General features: G+C 34.5%; 3 protein-coding genes across 4 annotated transcripts; 1 reads left to right on the forward strand and 2 right to left on the reverse strand.

Annotated features, from left to right (window-relative positions):
* Nucleotides 1-5,003: 5,003 nt before the first annotated feature.
* LOC114736188 (cytochrome P450 78A3-like) lies at nucleotides 5,004-7,378 on the forward strand. Its single transcript, XM_028923960.1, is given in 4 exon segments — nucleotides 5,004-6,047; nucleotides 6,161-6,271; nucleotides 6,670-7,033; nucleotides 7,036-7,378. Coding segments are annotated over 4 exon segments (1,626 nt in total). The 5' UTR covers nucleotides 5,004-5,054; the 3' UTR covers nucleotides 7,194-7,378.
* A 7,570-nt stretch (nucleotides 7,379-14,948) lies between these two features.
* Nucleotides 14,949-17,893, reverse strand: LOC114736186 (cytochrome b5-like). 2 transcript variants are annotated; one of them, XM_028923957.1, is made up of 4 exons: nucleotides 17,834-17,893; nucleotides 17,542-17,636; nucleotides 15,781-15,847; nucleotides 14,949-15,481 (listed from the first exon to the last, which is right to left on the reverse strand). In XM_028923957.1, exons 2-4 carry the CDS (start codon nucleotides 17,620-17,622, stop codon nucleotides 15,192-15,194), a joined length of 438 nt encoding a protein of 145 aa, XP_028779790.1. In that variant the 5' UTR covers nucleotides 17,623-17,636; nucleotides 17,834-17,893; the 3' UTR covers nucleotides 14,949-15,191. The 2 variants fall into 2 exon arrangements, with proteins under 2 accessions (XP_028779790.1, XP_028779791.1); XM_028923958.1 differs by having other exon boundaries at nucleotides 17,542-17,633; nucleotides 17,832-17,850.
* Nucleotides 17,894-21,443: 3,550 nt separating this feature from the next.
* On the reverse strand, nucleotides 21,444-24,909 carry LOC114736201 (uncharacterized). The gene is made up of 5 exons (XM_028923974.1): nucleotides 24,825-24,909; nucleotides 24,637-24,682; nucleotides 23,816-24,468; nucleotides 23,491-23,608; nucleotides 21,444-21,702 (listed from the first exon to the last, which is right to left on the reverse strand). The coding sequence occupies exons 1-4, from the start codon at nucleotides 24,828-24,830 to the stop codon at nucleotides 23,492-23,494; spliced, it is 822 nt and encodes a 273-aa protein (XP_028779807.1). The 5' UTR covers nucleotides 24,831-24,909; the 3' UTR covers nucleotides 21,444-21,702; nucleotide 23,491.
* Between the last annotated feature and the right edge of the window lie 549 nt (nucleotides 24,910-25,458).

Consider the following 25,458-nt stretch of genomic DNA (forward strand, 5'->3'; position numbering starts at 1 on the left):
AATAAGGACCGGAGGAGTATTTGATAGTATAAATGTTGTTTTTAACAATTGCTGGGAGCTACTGCATTAAACGACTAAAAATAATAGTACATCATTTCCTAATTATAAAATCTTATTTATAATTTATAAATAAAATCTTATAGATAGGACCGGAGATAATACTTGCATGTTGCTCTTTAAAATGGGCTTGATGAAGTCGGTGGCAGAGAAAAGAAAGACCCTTTTATTTTAAACAAAAGAAGAAGAAGAAATAAATAAAAAAAGAAAACAAAGATTTTGGGTCAGGCGGCGGGGATCAAAAAGTGAAGATGAACTCCAGTAAATGATTTCCGAGTTGGTCTCAAATCTCAGCCACTTTTTTTGTTATTACATCAACCCCTTTTTAAATATATGTGCTATCTGCTCATATACTTTTATTTTTGCATGTAATGCAAAATTAATTAAAAAATTACTCCTCCGGTTCTAAATATAAGATCCATTTCTCATATTTATTAATTTTCTCTAAATTACCCTTATGGATACTCCCTCAACCATAATCAAGTAGAAGAGGAAGAGGGGTATTATGAAAGATAATTATGGTATTTTAAGAAAAATATGTCACATTTCTTATAAGTAACTAATTTACCTAACTTCCTTAATCTAATCAAATTAGTTAAATAGATCTTATATTAAGGACCGGACAAGTATTATGCATAAATAACTCGATGTAAGAGAGTCACGACGTAGAGTTAGCAACAAAGGTTTTCGCTTTCATTTCCAAGTGATAAGTAAACTTTTAACAAATAATTATAAATTTGTGACCCTCAAGTTATTAATCAATAATTATTACTGGGTGAGTCTTTCTCAGAGGGCATGGGAATTTAGAGTATAATTTTTGTCATGTAAAAGTTTAACTGAGCTGAGTCTCACCAAAGTCAAGATATGTCTCTAAACTCATACAGTGTTTATAGAAATATTTACAGATTGATAATTAATACAACGAGATTTGAATTCACAACTTAGCAGGCTATAAACCAACTTCTTATTATTTGGATTAACTTCTTATTACTGTTGACCAACGAGATTGTGGTCAACAGTAAACAGTGAAGGGATTCTATATATCTGTATCTATATAGGTTTGATGATTAATACTTGATCACACATATATTTAAAAAACGATGTGTTGGCAACTAGGTATAATGTGAGAGCAAAAGTAGGGAGAAGTGAAAACTCATGATTTTTTCTATGAAACGAGGCATGGAGTGCCAAACTGAGCTCTAAATTCTTGGTGGCACTTTATTTGTTTTTATGAGTACTTAAATTACAGCTTCAGTCCCACGTATTTATTATTTACAATAAAGAAAAAGTGAAGGGGGTACAAAAATGAGTGGAGGGGTGAAAGGCAGGATGGGACAAGTGGTGGATGGAGGCAGGGAAGGGATATGGCTCATGGCAAAAGGGCAAACAACGTATGTAGCCATACCTAGGAAGGGAAGAGTGCCCAGAGCCAATGTACAAAGTACATACTGTTGACTCCCCATCATTCTATTGGACCTACCCCTGTCCCACGTGCCCCTTCAAACTTTTGCACAAAATTATTTTTTATTAGAAGCAATTCTATCTGGAACACTACTCAATACTAAATATAGACATTTTTTCTAATAAAAATTTAAATCCCGGCTCATCACATTATAAAGAACTAGTCTCTTTTATTAAGGGACCAGCACAAACACTCACTCCCTTTTAAATTATTATTTGGATTGGAAGTTTGATTTGGCAATGTCCTTCATTAAAAATATTATGAAGTGTGCTCTTACGGTTTTACTCAGATAAGCATGGTTCTTTTTTTTTTTTACCAGAAGTTTATAACTCGCATGATGTTTTACACCATTCATTGATGAGGTTTTGAGTATTATTTCCAAAATGATCAAAATTGAAGTGGGTGGGCGTGTAATTCTTGTTTTCTAGGGGGATTAAATTGTCCAAATGAAAAAAGTATGCTTGTCTCTGTAACGAGTTGAGTGTATAATTGTCTCTTTAACATAACCATCAATTAATTAGAAAATTGCATATAACAATTAATTTAATAACAAATGAGTTTCTAAAAATATTTATTAAAAATGAGTTGTGGATATGAAGGTTTTAATTACAAATAAGTACTAAGATTATAGTCAACTTTCCATTATTTGGGATAATTAAATTAACAAAGTTCAAGAGACATAAGAATAATTGCTTAGGAGTGTTCTAACGTCAATGCATGCAAGCGACAACAAACGAGCCAGATAATGTAAAATCTTGCGAGAACTCAGGGGCGAAGAGGGGGAAAAAATCCTTTTTTTTTTTTTTAAATGAAATGGGCATATTATAGTCTATAGATAGCCTAAAAAACACTTAAGGCTACTGAACCCGTCAAAAAAATATTTCATGGTATTAGATGTATTTAAAAAAATAGTTTAAAATGTTAAATGTATCACAAAATTTTTTTGAGTGTTGGATATATATAAAAATTATTTTAAAATATTGGATATATTTTAAAGTCATAAACCTTTCTTATAGTGACTTTTCATTTACAGTAACTGAATCGAATTATAAATCATGAAAGAAACCACATATTTAGAACGTATGATTTTTTCATTTGGAAAATAAAAAAATCATTTATATTACACTGTCGTTATTTAGTTTGATTATTTGTAATGCAATGACTTTCTTCAAGCAGAAGATAGTAAACGATTTTTGTTTTTGGGTGAAAAAGGTAGAAAAGCAACCACAGAGAAATAAAGATTCCAAGAGGAGGCGGGCGCGTGTCCTTCACCCGACCCAATCTAGGAGGTTACTTTTTCCCAGATTTTCCCATACGCGGTGGCGGCGCTGCTTTATATATTCTGCTTAACTATTAACCTATGAGATTTCAAATTTAAAAGGTTAAAGTAAATCTAACATCTTAAAATATTATTTAAAATATTTTTTGGTGTTTTTAGTATTCTAAAATGTATTTTTTTGTCTTGATGCTTGATAAACTAAAAATTTTTTTAATGCTAGATGCATTTAAAACAAATATTTCAAAATACTAGATACATAAAAAAATATTTTACAATGCTGGATGTATCTGAAAAAATATCTGAACGTGTTCAATGCATCACACATCCGAAAAAATATTGTGAGCACCTTGACCCTTTAAACTATACTCTTTTTTTTTTATGAATTTGTGTTAATATTCTAGTTTGTCTTCACATTCAATCAAATTTTTATTTTAATTCCTGAAATTTCAAATTATTGACATTGATTTGCATAACTTGATGAAGATTTGGTCTAAGTTTAAATATAAGAACTAAAATCAAAACTTATTAAAAATATAGAGACCATTTATTAAATTTTAAATCAAATTTTTATAAAATTAGAAAGACTGAAATCAATTATTTGGAAGGCCAAAACTAAAATTTAAATTTTTGCACCGACGAAAAACCATTCATTACTACTACCCAGCTTTTTAAAAATTAAAGACTGGAAATTGCGCCCCAAGGCGTCAAAATTAGTACCTGCTTTAGAGTTTAAAATAATGCTCACAAAAGTATTTAATTATAAACAATCTATTATTATCACTTATCTTTAATATAAGAGCTAATTTGATATTTAATTTGGTTATAAATATAAAACTTCAATTTACTTTGTCTCTAGTATTTATTCATTTTGCCCTTAAGTGATTCCTATAGTGATTACATATGTTAAGGAGTTATTATTAATAAGTAATTCAAATACATATAGTTAATAAGGGTATTTTCACATTTTAAACATTTGCATGGTATATGGCCCCACAAAAAATATCCTTAAATGTTGGGGGTAATAAACATATCAAGTAAACATGCAGATTGCAAGAAATCAAGGGGGCATCGTGAGGGAAGTAGGGAACCCACTAATCAATATTTATTTTACCAACGCCGATTTTGACCCGCCGCATCAATGATTCGCAGCCATGAAAAAAGAGAATTACAACAATATCAAAAAAAAAATTCTCACTAACAATATAAGTAGCTTATAATGACAAGTTTAAAAATAAAAAATGACAATTTTTAGGATATATTTTGTAATTATTTTTTTTTGAGACGTTATTATAATTCTCCCCCATAAAAATACTGAAAACATTATGTATGCATGAAGTTTCTTCTATTATTTTAGCTATTATTACTTTTTGTCTGTTTTAACATGATGACATGGTGTTGGCACTTGGCATCGAACGAGAAACAGTCCAACCTAATTATAAAAAGGAAAAATATTTTACAGTTAGTTACTCGCAAAAATAATTAAGTATCTCAATTATCAGATAAAATTTGGGGATATATAGGGGAAAAATAAATTAAGGGAAAACCGTCTGTAAAGAAGAATATAAATAGAAGCATAACAAGTTTTTGCAGTTAATTTTAGTGAAAAGAATATACTTTCATATTAATTAAAGTCTGTGAATATTAGTATAAGTTGATGATCTACATATAAACTAACAAATACTCATATTAGTTACTCGCCCCGTCCTTAATATAGGATTCAATTATTGAATTGGTTTTGGTCCTAAATATAAGACTCATTTTTTATATTTATCAATTTTATCTAAATTACCCCTTTGGATATTCCCTTAACCATAATTAAGAAGAAGAGAAAGATGGAGTGTTAAGAAGGATGATTATGGTATTTTAAGAAAAACGTGTCACATTTCTTATAATTAACTAACTTACCTAACTTTTTTAATCTAATCAAATTAGTTAAATGGGTCTTATATTAAGGACCGGAGGAGTGTTAAGTCTTAACTCTTCGGTCATGGTAAGAATAAAATATATGGTTTTCCAATAAATACTCAGTAAATACTTATTTAAAATTTCCGTTATACGGTATTAGACTAATCATCTCATTAAACGCAGTAACGTAATCCTAACGGTTTTTTTTGCCTTTTTTAATTTTTTTTCCTAAGCCAGCTATTCTCCCTCCCCTGTTGCTCTCCCTGTCCCTAGTCCCTATATAACGAACTCCCCCTCCTCAATCTCCTTCCTCTGCTTAATTCGTCAAACACTCGCCAGTCGTTCGCCACCATGACCACTCACATTGATCACTTGTGGCTCTTCGCCTTAGCCTCCAAATGCACTCACACCAACCTCTTCTGGTCCTTTTTCTTCCTCGCCTTCCTCCTCTGGTTCACCATCTCTCTCTTTCACCGTTCTCACCCCGGTGGTCCTGCTTGGGGCAAGTACTACTCCACCGCCAAATCCAAACCCAGCGGTCATTCACCTTCTGCTTCTTTCTCTTCTCCATTAACAATCCCTGGCCCGAAAGGATTTCCTCTGTTTGGTAGCATGAGTCTTATGGCTTCTCTTGCCCACCGGCGTATCGCTGCGGCCGCAGAAGCTTTTGGAGCCAAGAGGCTCATGGCGTTTAGCCTTGGCGAAACTCGGGTGATCGTCACGTGCAACCCTGACGTGGCGAAGGAGATTCTGAACAGTTCGGTGTTTGCGGACCGGCCCGTGAAAGAGTCGGCGTATAGCTTGATGTTTAACAGAGCGATTGGGTTTGCTTCTTATGGGCTTTACTGGCGGACTCTGAGGAGGATCGCCGCCACTCACCTTTTCTGCCCAAAGCAAATCAAGGCGTCGGAATCTCAACGGTCCGAAATTGCAGGCCAAATGGTGGAAATGTTAGGAAAAAGTCGGGAAGGCAGCTTGCGAGTTCGCGAGGTGCTAAAGAAGGCGTCCCTCAATAGCATGATGTGCTCGGTCTTCGGACAGCGTTATAGGCTGGACGAGTCAAACACCCAAATGGTTGAGCTTGGAGCGTTAGTGGACGAAGGGTACGACTTATTGGGCACCCTTAATTGGGCGGACCACCTGCCCTGGCTCGCCGATTTCGACGCTCAAAAAATCCGGTTCAGGTGCTCTCGACTCGTCCCCCAGGTGAACCGCTTCGTGAGCAGAATCATCGCCGACCACAGAGCCCAAAAGACCCCAACCAACCGGGATTTCGTGGACGTCCTCCTGTCCCTGCAGGGACCCGATAAACTGAACGACGCCGACATGATCGCTGTACTTTGGGTAAGTAAATTTTTTTTCTCTTAATATTAATTATTCTCCACTCGAGAATGTCCCTACACGACCCTACTGTCAAGTGAAACTAAAATATTTTATTTTATTTTCCTATTTTTAAGGAAATGATATTCCGGGGGACAGATACGGTGGCGGTTTTGATCGAGTGGATACTAGCGAGGCTGGTTCTTCATCCTGATGTGCAAGAGCGGGTTCATGCAGAGCTTGACAAGGTGGTAGGGAGGTCACGTGCAGTCACAGAGGCGGACGTGGCAGCAATGGTGTATTTGACGGCGGTGGTGAAGGAGGTGCTTAGGTTGCACCCCCCGGGCCCATCCTTTCGTGGGCCCGCTTGGCTGTAACTGATACCGCCATAGACGGGCATCACGTGCCAGCGGGGACCACAGCCATGGTCAACATGTGGGCCATCTCGCGGGACCCACAAGTGTGGAGGGACCCTCCCTACACGACCCTACTGTCAAGTGAAACTAAAATATTTTATTTTATTTTCCTATTTTTAAGGAAATGATTTCCGGGGGACAGATACGGTGGCGGTTTTGATCGAGTGGATACTAGCGAGGCTGGTCTTCATCCTGATGTGCAAGAGCGGGTTCATGCAGAGCTTGACAAGGTGGTAGGGAGGTCACGTGCAGTCACAGAGGCGGACGTGGCAGCAATGGTGTATTTGACGGCGGTGGTGAAGGAGGTGCTGAGGTTGCACCCCCCGGGCCCACTCCTTTCGTGGGCCCGCTTGGCTGTAACTGATACCGCCATAGACGGGCATCACGTGCCAGCGGGGACCACAGCCATGGTCAACATGTGGGCCATCTCGCGGGACCCACAAGTGTGGAGGGACCCCTTGGAATTTATGCCCGAGAGGTTTGTCGCAAAGGAAGGCGAGATGGAGTTCCAGATCTTCGGCTCGGACCTCAGGCTGGCCCCGTTCGGGTCCGGCAGGCGAGCGTGCCCTGGCAAGACCCTGGGCTTTGCTACGGTTGCTTCTGGGTGGCTACGCTTCTGCATGAGTTCGAATGGACACCGTCGGATCAAAGTGAAGTTGATCTCTCAGAGGTACTGAGGCTCTCTTGTGAAATGGCCAATCCTCTGACGGTGGAAGTACGCCCAAGGCGCGGGTTAGGGTTAGCCCATTGTTAAGTAATTTAATATTAAGGTTAAATGTTATATAGGATAGTGGGTTTAGGCCTGTGATGGGTATTAAGGTTTTGTGTTTTCAAAAGTTTGAAGTACGAAGTTTCTATGAAGCTCTCTCTATATTATTCAAGATATATAAGTGTTGGCGTTGTAAATATTGATGAAATTAATACTGTGTTGTGAGTTTATGCCGCCTCTCTCTCTCTCTCTCTCTCACATATTGAGAAACAAAACAAAAAGCTAGATAAAACTAATGAGGAGCTTATAATTGTTCTTTATGCTTTTGGCACTAGCGACAGAGCTGGGTAAAGGGGTACCAGCATTATTCAGACAAAACACAAACAAAAGAAAGTGTCACAGATCATAATGTTGTATACTTGGTGAGATATGATTCTGTTCAGGTGAAATTTTTGTTTTATTCTTCTGGTGAAAGCTTCTCTAACCATCAGATATCAACATAGATTCACTCGTTTGCTACATAGCTTTATCACAAACTCATCAGACATCTTCAAGTTACCCGCCACAAGAACTTAAAACTGTACTTTTAGCATGACAGATATGAGAGAAAGGGCCAAAAGGAATTTCAGATACTAAAGAAATCTGTCAACTTAATATCAACCTTGAATAGGAATCTTTAAAGCAAAAGTGGCAACACAACACCACTCAATTGATTTGGTGACATTTACATAATTCAGACTCACAGATATTATGCAGATGAGTTTATTCCCACTTAACATCTTAAAAGTATTATTCCTAATGATAACGCAACTCCATCTCCTTTACTACTGGTGATTAAACCATTCTAATTAACTCGCTCAGATTTGAGATGCAAGTGCTTGATAACTGGAAGGATCTTTTGGCATCAACAAAGTGTGTCATACACAAAATAACTCCAACAATACAGAACTACAGAAAGGGAAAGCTCCATCATGTAACATCACAATGGCAAGAATCTGATCCAAGCCCATCATTCAGCAAACTAAACCCTGTACTAACATTGGATGCTTCATGCTATTCCTTTCTGTCTCTTTCTGTTTCCAAGTGGAAATTAGTTTTAAAAAAAAAAAATCTGATACTAAAACGTTCCTTTTTTTTTTTTTTAGTTCCATGCTATAATGTTTGTTACGCGAAACTAACAAAGATACAACTTATATCTTGATCTGAGGCCATCGTTAATAGATAATTTGCTAATACCTTAATGAACTTTTATTATGTCATGACACTTATCTTGACTCTGGCTTGGCTAAATTTTCACCGATGAAAAAATATTCACTCTTTTTCCTCAGTGAAGATCAGAAGATCCATGAGAGAGTTTCTTGCAATCTGCACCATGCAAATCTGAGAGAGGAACCTTGGCCTTGTATATTCTGCTCCTACAAAGTTACCTCTGCTTTTCTAGGTCTGCTCCTACAAAGTACATAGTTACCTCTGCTTTTCTAGGTAACTCCGAGACTCTTAACAGACACATGTGGCTGTCCTTTGGGCTTCTCCCACATATTTCTCTGCATATTGTTGTTAACTTGTTTATCTGTGACGAACCGGACCATCATAACCTCTTCAAAATATTCAAGTTTGAGTCTGAGGGTCTTTCTGTAATTGACAGAAGAGAAGAGGCGGAGTACTCTTACTCAAATTCAGCACATGCAGAAGGGAATTCATATTTATTACTATACTTCTTTCTGAATCTTTTTTTTTTCTATCTTTGGACAGTTTCAAATCAGCTTCAAGTAAAGTGGGCTTCTTCCCATTGGAATAATTGGTTACTATCATGATGGTCATTTATGATGTCCCGTTCTTCATATATAGCTTAACAATTTGTACTCATTTAATTTTTTCTGACCAAGACCCTAGTTAGTAAGATTTTATTATTCTTTTTACTATGAACTAATACATTATAATTGATGCTTACTTTTGAAAAATGAACAGAATTTAACTGAACCAGAATTCTTTCAAGCATTAAACTTCAACCCGGGAACGACAAATATAGCCTGGATATCACTGAATGCTAAAATCAGCCTCTTCTCCCCCTAGTTCATTGTGCGGTTTAAAATTCTTCTTCTCAAACAAGAAAGTAGCTAAACAAAGAGAAGCCTAGGGAACAAAAAAATCTTTAGCGTACATGAAGATCATGGCTAATTGTAGAGTCAACTTGCCGGGGTAAAAGCTGGGCTAGTTTATCAAAAATCATTGACTTTATACATACAGTATTCATAAGTATTTTCTCTGATATGACAGTACCATAACATGTTGCATGATTGTCACATCAACTTTTGCTAAAATCCTGATTTAGTTTTTAAGACCGCTAGATTAACTGCTAAGATAGAAGCCTTCGACACCCTTTAGTGATGATTAGCACTTAGTTATATACAACTAAGCAACTTTACTTTATAGAAGGCTGCTTTCCTTATTGCAAGTACAAATTATTGAACTTAGATAAGATTAAGCAGAAGCTCATGTGATAAGATTAAGCAGAAGATCATGTGCTGTCGGTTAACTCTGTTCACAAATTTTCCTTTCATCCAAAAGGTATTTGAAACTTTAACAGTGAGGCCTCATGTGCACAGTGCTCATAAATTGTTTTTCCATTTGGTTTATGTCATTAAGAGGATGATGAAACAACACAGGGAGCTCTTGACAATGATGTAACACAGCATTTAGATCTCTTTCCTTTGTAAATTTGATAGGGACTTGCCAACAGTTCATGAAGCTAAATGCTTCAGCCATAAAACATTGAACCTCTCTCTTACTAAAGGCTTGTCCTGTATTTCACAGGACACGGACACTAACCTGAAAGGGAATTCGACAACTAGCAACAAAATCATGACTTGCCATGTTTGGATAAGGAAATGAGACAAAAGAAAAAAAAAGTGGCTCAACCATAAGAAGGAGGGCTTTGGAGGATTATTTGGTGGAATCCTATTCACCTTCTCATCACTTGTATGAAACTGTCAGATAAGGAAGATGTCGCAGTAAAATATTTTCCCTTCCATTATCTCCAATCCAAAGTACTCTAATTATTATTTTTCAATTAAAGTAACATGTATGCGAAATATACTATGTTGAAATCTAAACTATAGTCATAAAGATGAGAAGCTTTCTCCACAAGCCTAACCAAAAGAGGCTTAATTAGAAGACAAAGCCAGAGACAGGACAAAGTTAGGTGTATTTAATCTTAGCAAGAATAAAGTCCCACAAAGAAATCCGTAGAAATCTTTGTTAATTGAGGGTGCTTCATGACTTATAAAAAATAGTGAGTTTTCAAAACATCAAGTATTCAAAAGCCACATTAGACCACAATAGTTTATTTTGAAGATGTATAGATTCACCCCCCCAAAAAAAAAAAAAAAACTAACATTGCCCTCTTTTAAGACAAAGTAAATTACACAGATTTTTCTTGAGTTTTGCAGAAATTCAGAGAATGTCCAAGACTATACATGTTTTACGGAAGTTTTGACTGAAAACAAGTTAGTACACTGTATTGAACACAAAAAACCAAAGAACTTTGCAACGTGGGGATGACTAATAATGCAGGGTTAGATACATGCATAATGCAGATAAACAGATTACTTGTTCGGGACAAAAAGATTGTGGGAGAAACAATGCATTATAAGGAAGAACAAAGATAATTTTGGAGGGATCAGGATTTATATGGCTGTGGTAGCCACTAGTTGTACTAATGTTTGATGATGATTTAGATACAAACATCCCCAACCAACTTTTCCAACAATACTATGTATGTGTCTGTTGGGTGAAACTTGACTATTTGTGGCATCATAATCGGATTAGCCCTCCAACCAATTAACGTTTTGATTAGAACGTTTACATATCCCCCAAATCTCGCAATTCTTTCCATGCACTATCACTGAAAGAAAAAATCAAAACCAGTAACTCTTCTTTGCTTAGTGCTGCCATTTAATTTCCTGCAATAATTTTTAGTGATGATTGTCAATTTTAGCGAGCATTTGTTCTCTCACACGCAAGCGCGCACACTGTTTTTATTGTCCTTTCCCTTTCTTTTGCTTTATATGTAGATCGCTATAAGCATTATTGGTTTTTTTTTTTGGCCTATGTTCGTTCCAATTATTTTCAGCACAGCGGCCCGGGAAACCATACATATCATCAGATTAACAGCAATGCACAAAGCCTTACGTTTCTAACTTTTCTACTTTCGGAAACTAATTATCTGTGTTATATTATCAGGTACTAAAATTTCAGGGTTTAAAGTTGGCGTCTTCCCCCCCCCCCCCAAAAATGTTTTAAAGAGATTATCCAAATTAACTTTAGACCATCTCTATATAACAATTTTTTCTTGACTTTTAATATTTCTTTTTTCAATCTGAAATATGTATGACGTAGAATGAAAGTGGGTTTTTTTGACTGCAGCATATAAAAATTGATGCTTGATATAAATCAAAGTTGAAAAGATATTAAATCAAATAATTTATATTTTTTATTTGAATGACTCAAAATTTGAAGAGTAGGAGAGAATGAAAGAAAGAAGTGAAGGAGTTGGTTTTAGGTCAGATTTCTTGTTTTAGGTTCAGAAAAAAATAATTATTGTTTTTGCTTACTAATAACAGAAGATTAATTAGCGTGCCTTTGAATTTTTCAAGCCGCTTCACGTGTTATAGATTGAGCTAGCAGCCTGCAAAATTATTCTAGGAATTTATTTGGCAATTTTTGTTCAATGGATTAAGTGTTATAGTTTGACTAGTCATAAAAAAAGTCAAAATCTTTACAATCAAATGGTCAAAATTCAAAATTTCGTTTATATACCCTCCTCAGTGTTCTTTTCTTTAGTTAAAAGTCACATTGTTTAAAGAACTTCCGTGGGAAACAGCACATGAAATGACATGGCAAATCTTGAGGTAGACACTTCTTTTTTTCCACTTCTAGGGTTTTTGTGCCCAATTTTACAATATGTTTTCTTCTTAGGGTGTATCTTCTTCTTCTTTTACTTTTTTTTTTTTTTTTGTATTTGTACAGAAAAAGTCAAATTCTGAGTAGTATTAAGAAGTGGTAATAATAACGGTATTATGGAGAAGCCCCTCTTCATGAACTTCTTCTAAACAGCCAGCATTATTAGTAAAATCAGTTATGCATATGTTAAATGAGATTTATTTGTTAATCATGTATTGCCTTCAATTTTACTTTTCACATTTTAAGCAAGAACAAAGTCTGATCACATTGATATTTTTTCCCAGAATTTAAAAGAAGAAAAAATTGATGAAAAGTCCCATTAAGTTATATTGGTTAGAAGGACCTGATGTGTTTTGTACACACACAAAAAAAAAACATTTGATACTTTACAGAATTTCATACACAGAAAATGTTGACACTTGACTTCTGGTTTTGGTCTTTTTAGTAGCAAAATAGTGAAGATATTTATTGTATTATAAGAATTAATATTTTAAATGAAAAGAAATTTGAGGAACCAAAACTTATGGTTTAAAATTTCAGAAATCAAAACTAAAATAATGACAAATTTAAAAGGCAAAAAATTGTATTAACCTTATTTCAAAAATAATGGAATAGAAAAATCCTTTGAAAAGTTTCAACGCATGCGTGACAATGCATAAAGTGGCAAGACAAATGCATAAACTATACAAAAATTACTTCATTGCATAAATCAAGTCGGTAGGTGCAATAGTTGTTAGAAAAAGATACAATAGTCGTCAAAAGGGCAAAAATCTTCCCAAAAAAAAGTGGGGATGAAGAATCTTAAAAGGAGTTAAAGCATGTAGTCATGAAAAAGTAACTACCTTTGTGATACGCCCAATTAAAGGTTTGACAAAAATAAAATCAAATAAAATCAAAGAAGAATGGAATTGATAATGTGTTTGAACTCTCGAGCTAAGTGAAACACAATCACAGCTAAGACAAAAGCTATTGAAATAGTGAGTGAATGACATGCGACATTATTCAAAGCACTTATCTTTTTTCTTTAGTTAAAGTGTGCCTTATTTTCTTTTCAATTTTTGTTTTAGAACACAAGAAAGACACCTATGTAAAGCAATAAGATTGTTCCCATGGTAACTAGTCTTTTCCTTTTCCTTTTCATATCTAAGTTGGAAACAAAAATTATGACTTTGAAACAACCCCCAATTCTTAATATAACGTTCAGTTAACTTATTTAAAAATATTAAAAAAGTTATTAGATTAATTAATTATAGCATATATTACATGATCTCTTTAAAATATTTATGTGTATTATTAGATTATATATAAATTTATAAGTAAGACAAAATAGTTTTAAAAAATAGATATAAATTTTTTAAAATCATTTAGTAAGTTTTTTTAATTTTTTTAAATTAGCCATTTGTGTTTTATATTAAAGATGGAAAGTAGCACATACACAAAGTAGCTTCATGTAATTCAAGCCGATTTGGTTGGTTTGGTTACTGCAAGTCCAGTAAGTGTTGTTAAGTGTTTTTTTTTTTTTCCAAACTAAAGTATATATATCTTTTTATTAGAGGTAATAATATTCAAAACATTATCGGGTACTATATGTAGATACCTCTTTTAATAGGAATTTAAACATTATCTCGTCATATTATGAGGGACTAATCTTTTCTGCTAAACCCAACTCCCGTTGATGAGTGTTGTTAAGTTTAATTCAATGATTAGGTAAAGAATATTTCAGAACAAACAGGACTGGATTGGCCCAAGAAGACAGATGGAGTGATTTGGCCCAACCTTGTACTTTTCTGTTTAAAGCAATTATACAGATTTACATAGAAATTTTTCATTATAGCTTTATATGAATTTATTTTATTTTCTATGAACGAAAAGTTAATTAAAAAAACAGTCTAAGACACGGGGTACGGACCAAGTTGAAAGTTGAAACTTGAAACACCACGCTTGACTTTTTCACTTTATTTTTCAGAAGTTAACTGGACAACCTTATTCGAACCCAACCAAAAAGGTGGCCAAAATTTTTTCAAATTCTTTGTTTTTTAACACTTCAACACCAGCTGGACAGATTCACAGCTCGCTAATCAAATGTTTGATTTAGTAATTTCGTTCGCCCAAAACAGAGTGGGATGAGATTTTCCATCAATCGTGTCCCTGCCTACCGAAACCATACCATTTCCAACATACACATATATTTTAAAGTTGGGGACCAAGTTGCTCTAGATTTTGAAAGAACATGGATGCCGCTATTTAAGAATCTACCTCAAGATCAGGTTAAAAAAACAATCTACCTCCAGAATATCACACCAAAAAGACAAGATTTTTCTTTTTTTAGCCAAACCAAATATCACAAAAAAATTGACCTCTAAGGTATACGGTGATCACAAAATCTGGGCACTCAACCATCATCTAATGCTAATTATTTGTTTTGAGTAGCCTAGAATTTTCCGTGCCGATGATTGGATTCTTCACAGATAATCATCACATGGGCTCATTGATTGTTGTTGGGTTTCTACAGAGAACGAGCTCAATAAGTTGATCAAAACTTCACTTTTCTTTTTGGGCCTAAAACACTCTTTCAGAAACATAAGCTTCATCTGACGACTGCATACAACCTTAATTTCCTCAAACATGCCATGTAACTGAAAAATTTTTCTCAGTCTGCTAAATTCATCTCAGGTAAGTTCCACTTTGAAAGTTCACGACAGAACTTTCGACTCAAAGTAATATTTCTATAGATTATACATTAGTCATCAATGAGACTCTCCAATTTGACAACACATTCAAGCCCATGCTTTTGTCAGGTACGGGTTGGATCTTTATTAATTGAATCAACCTTATTGATTGATTGCAGACTCCTACTAGATTTGATAATTAATTTAAAACAAAAATATTTTATATGTGAATAGGATCACATTAAGAGCACTGCAACATAATGAACAATATGGCCATGAAAGCTATGCCTTGCAAGCATGATCATGAGATAGACAGCACAATGAATTCAACTGACATCCGAGAACAACAAAAACCCATGGTTCTGCAAACAATAAAGATTGAAGATACCAAAACCTAAGTTGTAGCTCAAAGTCAGTGCTCGGATTTGGCTGGTTTCGCATTTTTACCATAGTATTGCAGAACAAATGCAAAGCCCAATATCAGCAATGGGATCAGATACTGCAACACCTTGAGTCCAACTCCAGAAGATTGGTCACGAGCAGCAGCAGGAGGTGGTGGTGCTTGTCTTGGTGGCGGCGATCGGTATTGTGGCTTTTCTGGAAGGGTGCTGGTGTCAACGTTTCCAATTAGGTACTTTTCCATCATCTCCCTTGCAGAGTCACTGTGACCTACGTCCTCAAAATCATCTGTGGCATCCTTCTCTGTGAAACGTCACAAAATTCTTAAATCCTGTTTGGCCTAGCAGTATAGTGTATGACCAACAAAGCACTTATTTGCTAAAAGTGATTATTTCCCTTTTAAGTTTTGATACGTTTTGCTGAGAAATAAAACTACAAAGTCTTCCCTTTTTAGCTGGGAGAGAAGCTGGAATGTGCAGCTTCTCTTTAGGAGTGAGAAAGATTTTTTTTTTTTTTAAACAAAAAATCTCACTAGGTATAAAAACTTGGAAATATTATCCAACTTTCTACTTCTTTCAAAAACGTATTTACAAATTACTTACCAGCAGCCAGCAACAGAACTTCATCACCTCCTGGATGTTCTTCCAAAAATGGGGTGACATCATAAACCTGTTGCAATTAAATGCATGCAAATTAATAAAAGATTTACATGAATATAGGATAACAAATCTAGGAATTCTACCTCAAATTTTATAATAGCAACACAGAAGGTCAGAAAAAGAGAATAAGGGGAGAAATTACAGCAGCTGCAAACTGCAGATGCTAAAATTCAGTGGTTTCAATTATATGACATCCAAAAGCAAATGTAAGTATACTGTATCGCATTCTATTCCATGATTTGTGACAGACAGGGATATGCGATTCTGTCAACCAAAATCTGCAATGAAATAATGAGTAACAAGCATTCAAGCACTTATTCACCTCAACAAAAAATGTTCAAAACGAATTAGGGAACTTATGATTAAAATTGATAGACTAAACTATATTGTGCCTCTTGACTAACTTATATGGCTCTCCAATGAACAATTCTCGTTCGCTGGTCTCAGGTCTGTGTCTGCATGGCTACAAACATAGTATGTATTACATTTCTTAGATGCCACAAATCTAATTTGCAGTACACCGCTAAATTTTTAACTCCCACTCACAAATACTTTCAAAAGACAGTCATCATGCAGCAGAAGGAAACAGTACAAATTCAGCTTTATTCAATGGTTTGTCCCTTAACTTGTTGGTAACAATTATAGTTAGTAGCAGAGGTGGGGTGTTTAAATGAAGACAATCACACCACATAAGAAAAAGGCTCAAGACCTTGATAAATTGCAGGACTACCCAATCTTCTTGTTCTGTTCTACAGCTCTAAAACACTTTAGTGAGAAAATCTCGTTCACAAGATAACGACTTTTCCCACCAAAGCCACTAAAAGAAAAGGTCAAAAGGCTTTCAAAACTTGTTGACTTGCAAAATCAGGCAATTATTTTGGCGTGTTACAAAACTTAAATGAGAAAATATTGTTTCAGAAATTATAATTTCTCACATCAAAATCACATGTGGCAAAGGCTTTCCAACTTCAACAAATAAATCATAACCTTCAGAAGTATCTATGCAGATATTATTCTTAGCAGCCCTGAGTCGTCTACTCAAGTGGTTTCTGACTTTAAGAACTGAGCTACTCAAATTCTAGAATACAGAAGTATATTTTACGTACAGAAATTTTACTCCCTGAATTTTATTAGTCACCTCAATGCCATCTGAAGAAGATTTTACGATTACAGAAATATTATGGATTTCAGAACATATCCACAAAAATTCATTACAAGTTGCTTATAATTGATCATGATTAGAATAAGAGAACTTTCAAACTAACTACATCAGAGTTCACTTATTGGTCACTGTTAAGAGTCAGGTCAATTACAGGAAAACGTCATTTCTACAACTTCTACTAATATCGATATTCACCAAGCTTAAGCATTATCCTAAGGGTCAACGATCCCAATTAACAGAAACGACCAATTCAAGGACGGAGGGTTCTCTCTTTCAGGGGCCATGCATAAATTTTTGTTTTACCTGAAACCCCAATCTCAAATACACACCAGAGCATATGAAGTCATCCAGGATCATTTCACGGTCAAATCTAGTACTAAAAGATCTTCAATTCAATAGTATTTGATAATATTCAAATGAATAATCAGCGTTTTAGCGCAAACCCAACTCATCTTGCGAAACTGAAACAGAGTACCTCCAGATAAGCAGCTCAACAAGAAACTAATGATACTGAAGTGAAGCCATTATACAAAGAAACCGACCTTTCCATCGATTATAATCCAGCAATCGTTTTTATGATTGTGTTTAGCCACCTCCTCAAAAGTAAAAGTCTTTGAAGCCATTGCTTCCTCTTTCACTGATCACAGAAAGTTAACAGAAGCCCCACGCACAAATTATTCAGAACAAATCATGCAAGAACCAAAAAGAAAGCTTGATACCCGAAAAATAAAAAAAGAATCTGAAAATCAAGTGAGACTTCAGATAGAGAAAATCACAGAAATTGATGAGAAAAGTGAAGATGAAGAGGGTTACGCAGAAATTCTCTTTTCGCACCAGGTGATGGAGATGGGCTCCCCAACAGCAGACTCCTCTTTCCCAGAAGCGTTGAGGTGTTTCAGAATTTATACATAGTACGAAACTACGTCGTTGGAAGCATCCTAATTAACGCTGACCCCATTCGTTGCTAAAATATACGGTTCAATGAATGGAATCTTCCAGAGAAAATTGATGAATGAAAGAAAAGAAAGAGAAGACTGCAAACTTTGCATTGATGGTTTCATACAATTCACATGGAAATCACTAAAAATTTTCAGAACGAAATGTTCATGTACTAGTAATTATCATCATTATCATTTATTGGTATTTAAGGGGATTTGGTCTTGAGGATCGTGGGATCCGTGAAGGAATATTTTATATTTTATGTATTCAGAGTTTCAATGTTGAATTTGGGCGGTCAGATTTCCATTAACGTTCAGTGTTGTGATGATATTTTCCCCTCTAAATCTTGTAGAAAAATTAAGGGGCCATGCGGAACACGCGCCTTGTTTTATTACAATAAATAGACACAAGTGCATTTGGCATTTTTACACCAAATGTAAAAGGCTCTGATGTACGCTTCCTAACGCTGGTCAAAAAAGATATACGATTCATAAAATAATATAATTATATTATATTTTGTATTTTATATTACTTTCTTCCTTCCAGTCCTTATTATAGGAGTCATTGCAGAAGAAAATTTTTGTCCTTTTTATAGCATTGAATACTCTTTTTTTTTTTTTTTATATCTATCCATATTCAATTAGGGTAGAGAGGGAATAAAAATTAATATAATGTTAAAATTTAGTATAATTAATAAGGATAGTATTAGAAATTATTGTAACAAATTTAATACTTTTAACTGCTTTTATTGATACGAGTGTGAATTAGTTAGTGGGTTCTTATAACAAGGATCAGAAATTAATATACTCAAAAATTACTAATATTAATTAATACTGATATTATTTTAAAAAAAATCAAGATATCAATATTATTATTTATATTTATTAGAAATCAATTTGCTTAACAAGAAGATTCTATCAACAAAAGGATTTGATACCTTTCAATAGAGGATTGGAATGTCTTTTAAATTGGAGGGAAAAAATTTCCTTTATTTTAAATTTGATTGGACTCAAATTTATATTAGCCTGTCAAATTAAAAAAAAAAATCCTTTGTTTAAGCGATGAGCATTTTTTTCCCTATACTAGAAGGATAGAACGGTTTGACATTACAGGTGAAGTATAATGAACATACAATCTCTCATTTATAAACGAGCATTTATATTATTAGGTTATAAGACAATTATTTATAAGAACTGCTTAATATAAATACTTATGAGCATTTTTATACAAGTCGAAATAAAAGCTGTTCTTACATATTTAAATTGTATTTTGTAAATTATGATTAGAAAATTATTACCATGTAATTAAATAAGCCAATCGGACCGCATTGCCCTTAATTAAACTGACGAGTTTTAAATGTTGGAAAAACCTGGCGAGTTCAGTCCCCTTAGCCTTGTTTGATATCTTGTAATTCATTTTCAACACTGTTCTTTTTTTTTTTTTGCGAACATTTTTTCAACACTGTTACTTGAATTAACTTTTACCAGGTTTCCCCCGCCCTAACTAATAAAGTTACTGTAGTTAATTAGCCTGTGTTTTTAATATTATTTCCTCCAGACCTATTTATAAGCTTTAAATTTAGAAATGGGTCTGGCTGTGTGGTTTATTTTATAAGTTTCAATTTAATGCTTGTCTTAATATTTAATGCATTTTTTCAATTTGAACTTCAATTATTTATTCTCTCTTCTTATTGTAATCTCCATTATCACATTTTTCCACACGTTCTCTTTCATCAATTTTCTCATTTATTATAAAGTTATATTTAGAAACAAAAATATATTTCTCACTTATTTATTGTTTTTAATTAATTTAAACTAATTATTTGTTATCCGCAAATTAATTATTTGAAGCTTATAATAAGGACTTAACAGAGTATTTCCTCACTAGTTTGTCTCGTTGTTCCTGATTCCTTTTCTTTTATGATGATGATTCTGATTTTTTAAGATATTTATTTGTTTTTATTATGAAATTACTGTGCTTAATATTGTGGATGTGGTCTGTTTTCTGCCTGATACACTAATACTTCATAAATTAACTTCATTGATATTTAACAATTTCTTTCATGAACTCTTCTTAACCAATAAATACGTTGTAGAATTTGTATTTATTTAAGTCAACGTTCTTACAAGATAAAATTTTAAGCATCTACTTGACACTGAATAGTGAATATAGAGTAAAGATGTGAGAGTTAAATTTTTTTTAATTCAATCTTGTCCCTTCTCGATTGCAATATTGGCAAATTGTTGATTCATAGACAACACTTTCATTGTGGTCATCAATTTCAATTAATGGCAAAATTAAAAAGTCACATACTTTTCTCCAAGTTTAGAGATATTAATACCACCCTTAACAATCATGAAGTTGATTAACTTTATTTATAATTAAAACGGGAGGGAGTAACATGGATAAGTCTAATAGCACTTGATCCTAGTACATCTAACCTCAACTTATATTGTCTCAATGTAATATAAATTGAACCGTATATTTATGATTAGAAATACTAACTCCAGTCCTAATTATAAGAGCCAGTTGACTAATTTGAGAAAATTAAGAAAAGAAGTTAAGTTAGTTATTTATAATAAATAGGTGTTGTCTTTTTTAAAATATTCTTACTAATCAAGTATGTTGGCTAAAACTATAATTATTAGAAGGACTGTCTTAGAAAAAATTTAGTAAATATGAAAGATAAAATATATCGGAGTCTTATATTTAGAACCAACATAAAAGTCAAACATAGTCTTATATTAAAGATCGGAAGTAGTAGTGTACTATTTTGAAATTAGGTTGTCATTATTACTGATACTTCTTGTTCTAAGGATTTTTAAACATTTGTTGTACTGTGACATTTCTTGCCAATATTTTGATATATGAAAATACCTATATTAAGTTTCTTATATTCATTATATCAAGTTTTCTAATTCTACATGGATATTTGTGCTACTCATATGCGAAAACACAGAACACATGGTTATATATATGTGGAGGACTTGACAAAAAAAATCTGTTTGAGGAGCCGGTTGTTGCATATATTGTGAAAACATATGTACACAATATGTTATCTTTCTTAAAAAATTTACTGGTAAGATCAGATGAAAATTAACCTCATAGTTTCATATTAGAAACTGACATCATAGTCACGCATCATAAACTTTGGCCAATCACGTTAGGATAAAAAACAGGAAGACGACAGATGATGAGGATAGAAAGTACTAAAAAGACTTGGGAAAAAAACAGAGCGCGATTTTATTAGAGTGCTTTCATGTCTTGTTTCAAGTGTTCGGTAAAACAATATTTTCATTGCCACAAAGTAAATAATCAAATATGATAATATGCTGTACTTTTGAGTTAAGAGGAGTGAAACCAAATCTAAGAAGAAAGGCTAGCACAATATTTGAGATACAGAGATATATTTATCAAGAAAGACGAGGTAAAGTTTTAACCATGAAAACATAGTAAGATCTGCAGTTATTATAAAGGCCAATTGTGAACCGGAAAAAGTGCATAATAATGCAGAAAGAGAAGATATGAATTACAGCCACAAATATCAGAGACAATCACAGTCAGGCTACAACGATGTTCAGCCAGAGAGAAAGGAAAGAGACCAAACGCAATATAGGGACATGGCAAAGGAGAATCACAGGGTTCAGCGCATTGTTCTTACAATACACAATGAAGTACCTAATCTTTCTTACGTTTCATTAACAAAAATAGGTTTCCAGATAAACAGAGATTCTAGCTTCAGAGCTGAACCAACTAGCTTGCACCTGAAACAGCACAAAGAGCAAAGAGACAACAATTTAAATCCAATATCTTTGCTGTTTTAATGCAAATCAACTCACAGCATTCCTGTGCGTGTGTGATGATGAATAGGAAAGAGGGGTCGCAGCGTCTTATCAGTAAGTTGAAAATTCAAAGTGAGAAGTAGTAGTAGTAAGTTCAGAGACCTTGTAAAATGCTTATCATGTCACCTTGATTTTACAGCACCAAAGCAGAAGTGACAACTACCATAAGGAAAAGTGAAGTGATGATTTATGTTTATTAAAAGGTTTTCTCATGGATGTCCATATCAGATATATTAAGAAAAAATTTCCATGTAAATCACTCCACAGCATTATCGCTTTATGTCTTACCCAAAACCCATGACTTATCATTCCCAAAAAAAAAAAAAAAAATCATGTAGATGTTTCTATGTGTAGGTATATAATATATGTAAAGTTGGTGGCTTTTATTCGTGTTGTTGGAAGATGACTTGATAAACATTGATCAATCTCTTTAAAAAAATCGTCGGCCAAAATTTTAAAAAAAAATCTTAAGAAATTCATTTTGAAAGCTGCGCATGTAATTCTTTAGGAATCAAAACAATTTCGGTAATGAAGTTGGACAGAAGGAAGATATTTTAAATCAGCTAATGAGCTAATGACAACATAAGTTAATCCCCCCATCTCTCAACACGCAGATAAATTTAAACTATAGTATGAATTTTTCTAATTATAAGTGCTACCTATTTCAGAGAATTTTGAACTATGTTAAAACAAATTTGCAAAACTACGCTTCTCAATACTTAGTCAAATATATTATTAGTTAATTAACAGAACAAATGTCAAGAAACTAGAATGCAAACGGGATTTTCCATGTTAATAGAGATAAAGCGAATGGATTTGTCCCCACATTTCACTCCCACCAGCATTTTAGCAGGCAAAGATGGCCAGAAGCAGATTCCATGGCCAGAGTTATAATAGAATCTCTTAATGTATGGCACATTAATATCAATACTCAGTTGATGATTGATTCACTGACGCTATATCAGATAATCAAGATGTGGTTCTAATCCTTGCGTACGTACACCAGAACAGTATAAGCTGTCGCTAAAAATTTCTCCCGAAATAGAAAGCCAAAGGGACGGTTTGATCATCACCTCGGTATACGGAGGATTAGAATGTGATTATTTCGCCCTTCTTGGTTGGACGTTTCATGGTGATTTTGGAGGAGGGTCCCATGGAATAGAAAAGATTATAATCAAGCTATCACCATGGAAAATGACACTTGGGAAAGAGGCTTTTCAGTCCTGCATCTAGCTTGGGACATGCAGGCATATATACAAGAATAGTAGGTAGAAATATGCCAAGCTAGGCTAGCTTGATGGATATTGGAAAGCTCTTGTGGTTCTAAGAGGAAGGTCTTGTTAGGTATAGTGATAATGTTCTCTTGTTAGTTAGCATATAATTTGAATAAAAGGACATAAACAAGAGAAACTTCAAGCAAAGAGGCATTTCACCTTTCACGCCTACCCAAAATCGTTCGCACTAAGACCAAAAAGTTTAAAAGAATGTGAAAGTGCTTCCATTTCTGAATTTCAAGATAACGAAGTCCGTTAAACAATTTTTGGAAGCCCAGGTTATAAATTAAGAATAGAAACCCTTCACTTTTTTTCATAACTAAGAACTTTCAAGACTTCCAACTTCAATTTTTTTTTTTTTTAAAAAAAGAAGAGTAAAGCCATTATAAAGCCAGTAGGAAGAAATGGAGAAAAATAGAAGTTGGAGCTGCCATACCTTAAATTGGAAGCAAAGTAGTAGAGTCACTGGCTTCTTGATCTTCCTGGTCCGCTGGTTTGAGATTCTTAACATCAAGCTCTGGATGGATTTTCTTCTTTAACATCTTCTTCATCAGCTACAACATTACAAATTGTTTGATCAGATGAATTCATGCGAATCCCATAATCAAATGGAACTCCCTAACAATGTTCCTTGAACTTAAAAGTTTCTAACTGCCAAGGACAACAAACAAATTTTAGACTGACCAAGCTTTCCCAACTTCAAAACAGTATTTTTCTACTCATTGAACAAAGCGTGAGAGTGAGAGGCATGATTAACTTACTCGCTGTATATTTTTCACAGGGTGTGAATTGTCCTTCGCAAGTGGAAAGAGCTTCTTGGTGAATGACAGTCCATGCTTTGATTTAAGGCTTGGTTTTTCATTTGGCTCAAGCAAAACTTTTGCAGGGTCCATTTTCATTTTAACATCAGAATCGGCCAAGAAGAGGTCAGCTAAGGTGATTCTTTCCCCTTTCTTCTTCCTTTGATCAGTCTCCCCAGGGCTTAATTCAGTGATTTCATGAGATAACACAGTGGGAATCAGAAAATTCTCATTGAGGGCCATAGCCATGCTGTGTTCACTGGCATTGGTACTGTGATTTGGTTCAAAAACATCCTCATAGTTATGCTCAAATGCGTTGTGCATCAACGGATTCAGTTCTTCATGTTCAACATTATAATCCACATCGTCATCACCATCAACAATGACGTGCTCTCCTTCACCTTCATGATCCGGTTCATCTTCACTTTCCAGAGCTAAGTATTCTTTCTGTTGGTTAAAGGACCTTAGGGGATCATACCCAAGGGTTCCAATGGTCAGAATGCCATCTTTCCAACCATCAAGGACATCACCATGGGCAATTTGTTTGAGTAAAGCTTGACTATCCGTATCGTTCAGCGTAGGTTCAGTCTTTGCAATGTTTGAAGCGAACCTATCTGAATAAAAAGGGAAAAGATTCAAAGTGAACATTAAAGGCAAGGAAATCAATTAGATAAATCATATGGATACCATAATGGAACTTTGTCTTTGGATTGCATCCATATATGGAAACTTCACAACGCAAAACGTGGGCATTTTATTTGAATACTCGAGAAATTTGAAACCTTTGCAAGTGCTATGATGAAACCTCCTGTGCACCCAGTTGAAGATCTGTGACAAACATGGAAATTAAGAAGGCAGAAAAATTTAGAGGTCACATGAGACATTGTGCTCATTCTAAAAGCCTAAAGAAAAAGTAAGAATTGATTATGCATGAGAAACAAAAAATGGGTATATGCAGAGTTGCAATCACCTTCATTGCGTCTCTTTTCCTGAAAGTTGGCCAGAGAAGCTAAGAAATTGCAGAGTGACTCAGTGAAGGGAAAACATTATGAGGATCAAGGGTTGAAAGCATAAAATGGGCCAACTGGGTGATGGCAATAAAGTAAAGCCACGTGTCCCTGGAGTGGACCCCTTAGTCAACCACATTTGCCACCACCAATGTTGGGTCTCTCTGGGATTTAGCGATGTGCCGAAATTCTCAAAATAATGTGCTACTAGTTAACTCCCCCCCCCCCGGGGAAATTCCCTGTTTGGTTGTACTTCCTGATGAGAAATTCCATGTTGCAATAGGCATGATAATCCACTGGAATCATGCAATTTGTTTTCACCTGAGGGTCCATACGGGATATGACTCAATAACTATTTGATCATTTTAACATACATTTGGTCTGCAATTCTTACCAGTTAATTAATAATCAGCCCGGTTAGTCCCTGAAATACGCTGCAGAGGATTAATGACATGAAACTGATCACTCAATGAGAGATGTGAGACGTGCAGATTGGGTATGCGACAGAATTTTACTCGGGTGGGGGCAAAAAGTAGCACTGGGTTCCGGCTTCGGTGGAGATCAGGGATATCAACAGATAATAGGGGGAAATTAACT

Source organism: Neltuma alba, unplaced genomic scaffold (assembly GCF_004799145.2).
Source record: "Neltuma alba isolate B1F8T4 unplaced genomic scaffold, ASM479914v2 tig00013318_pilon, whole genome shotgun sequence".
NCBI classification, from domain to species: Eukaryota; Viridiplantae; Streptophyta; class Magnoliopsida; order Fabales; family Fabaceae; genus Neltuma; species Neltuma alba.

Coding starts and splice junctions, on each gene's coding strand:
- LOC114736186 (XM_028923957.1), bottom strand. CDS start 17,622: ATGGCTTCAAAGACTTTTACTTTTGAGGAGGTGGCTAAACACAATCAT. Junction 15,848..17,541: donor GGATTATAATCGATGGAAAG/GTCGGTTTCTTT, acceptor TAATTGCAACAG/GTTTATGATGTCACCCCATT. Junction 15,482..15,780: donor AGTTCTGTTGCTGGCTGCTG/GTAAGTAATTTG, acceptor GACGTTTCACAG/AGAAGGATGCCACAGATGAT.
- LOC114736201 (XM_028923974.1), bottom strand. Junction 24,469..24,636: donor TCATCATAGCACTTGCAAAG/GTTTCAAATTTC, acceptor CTTTTTATTCAG/ATAGGTTCGCTTCAAACATT. Junction 23,609..23,815: donor CTGTGAAAAATATACAGCGA/GTAAGTTAATCA, acceptor GTAATGTTGTAG/CTGATGAAGAAGATGTTAAA.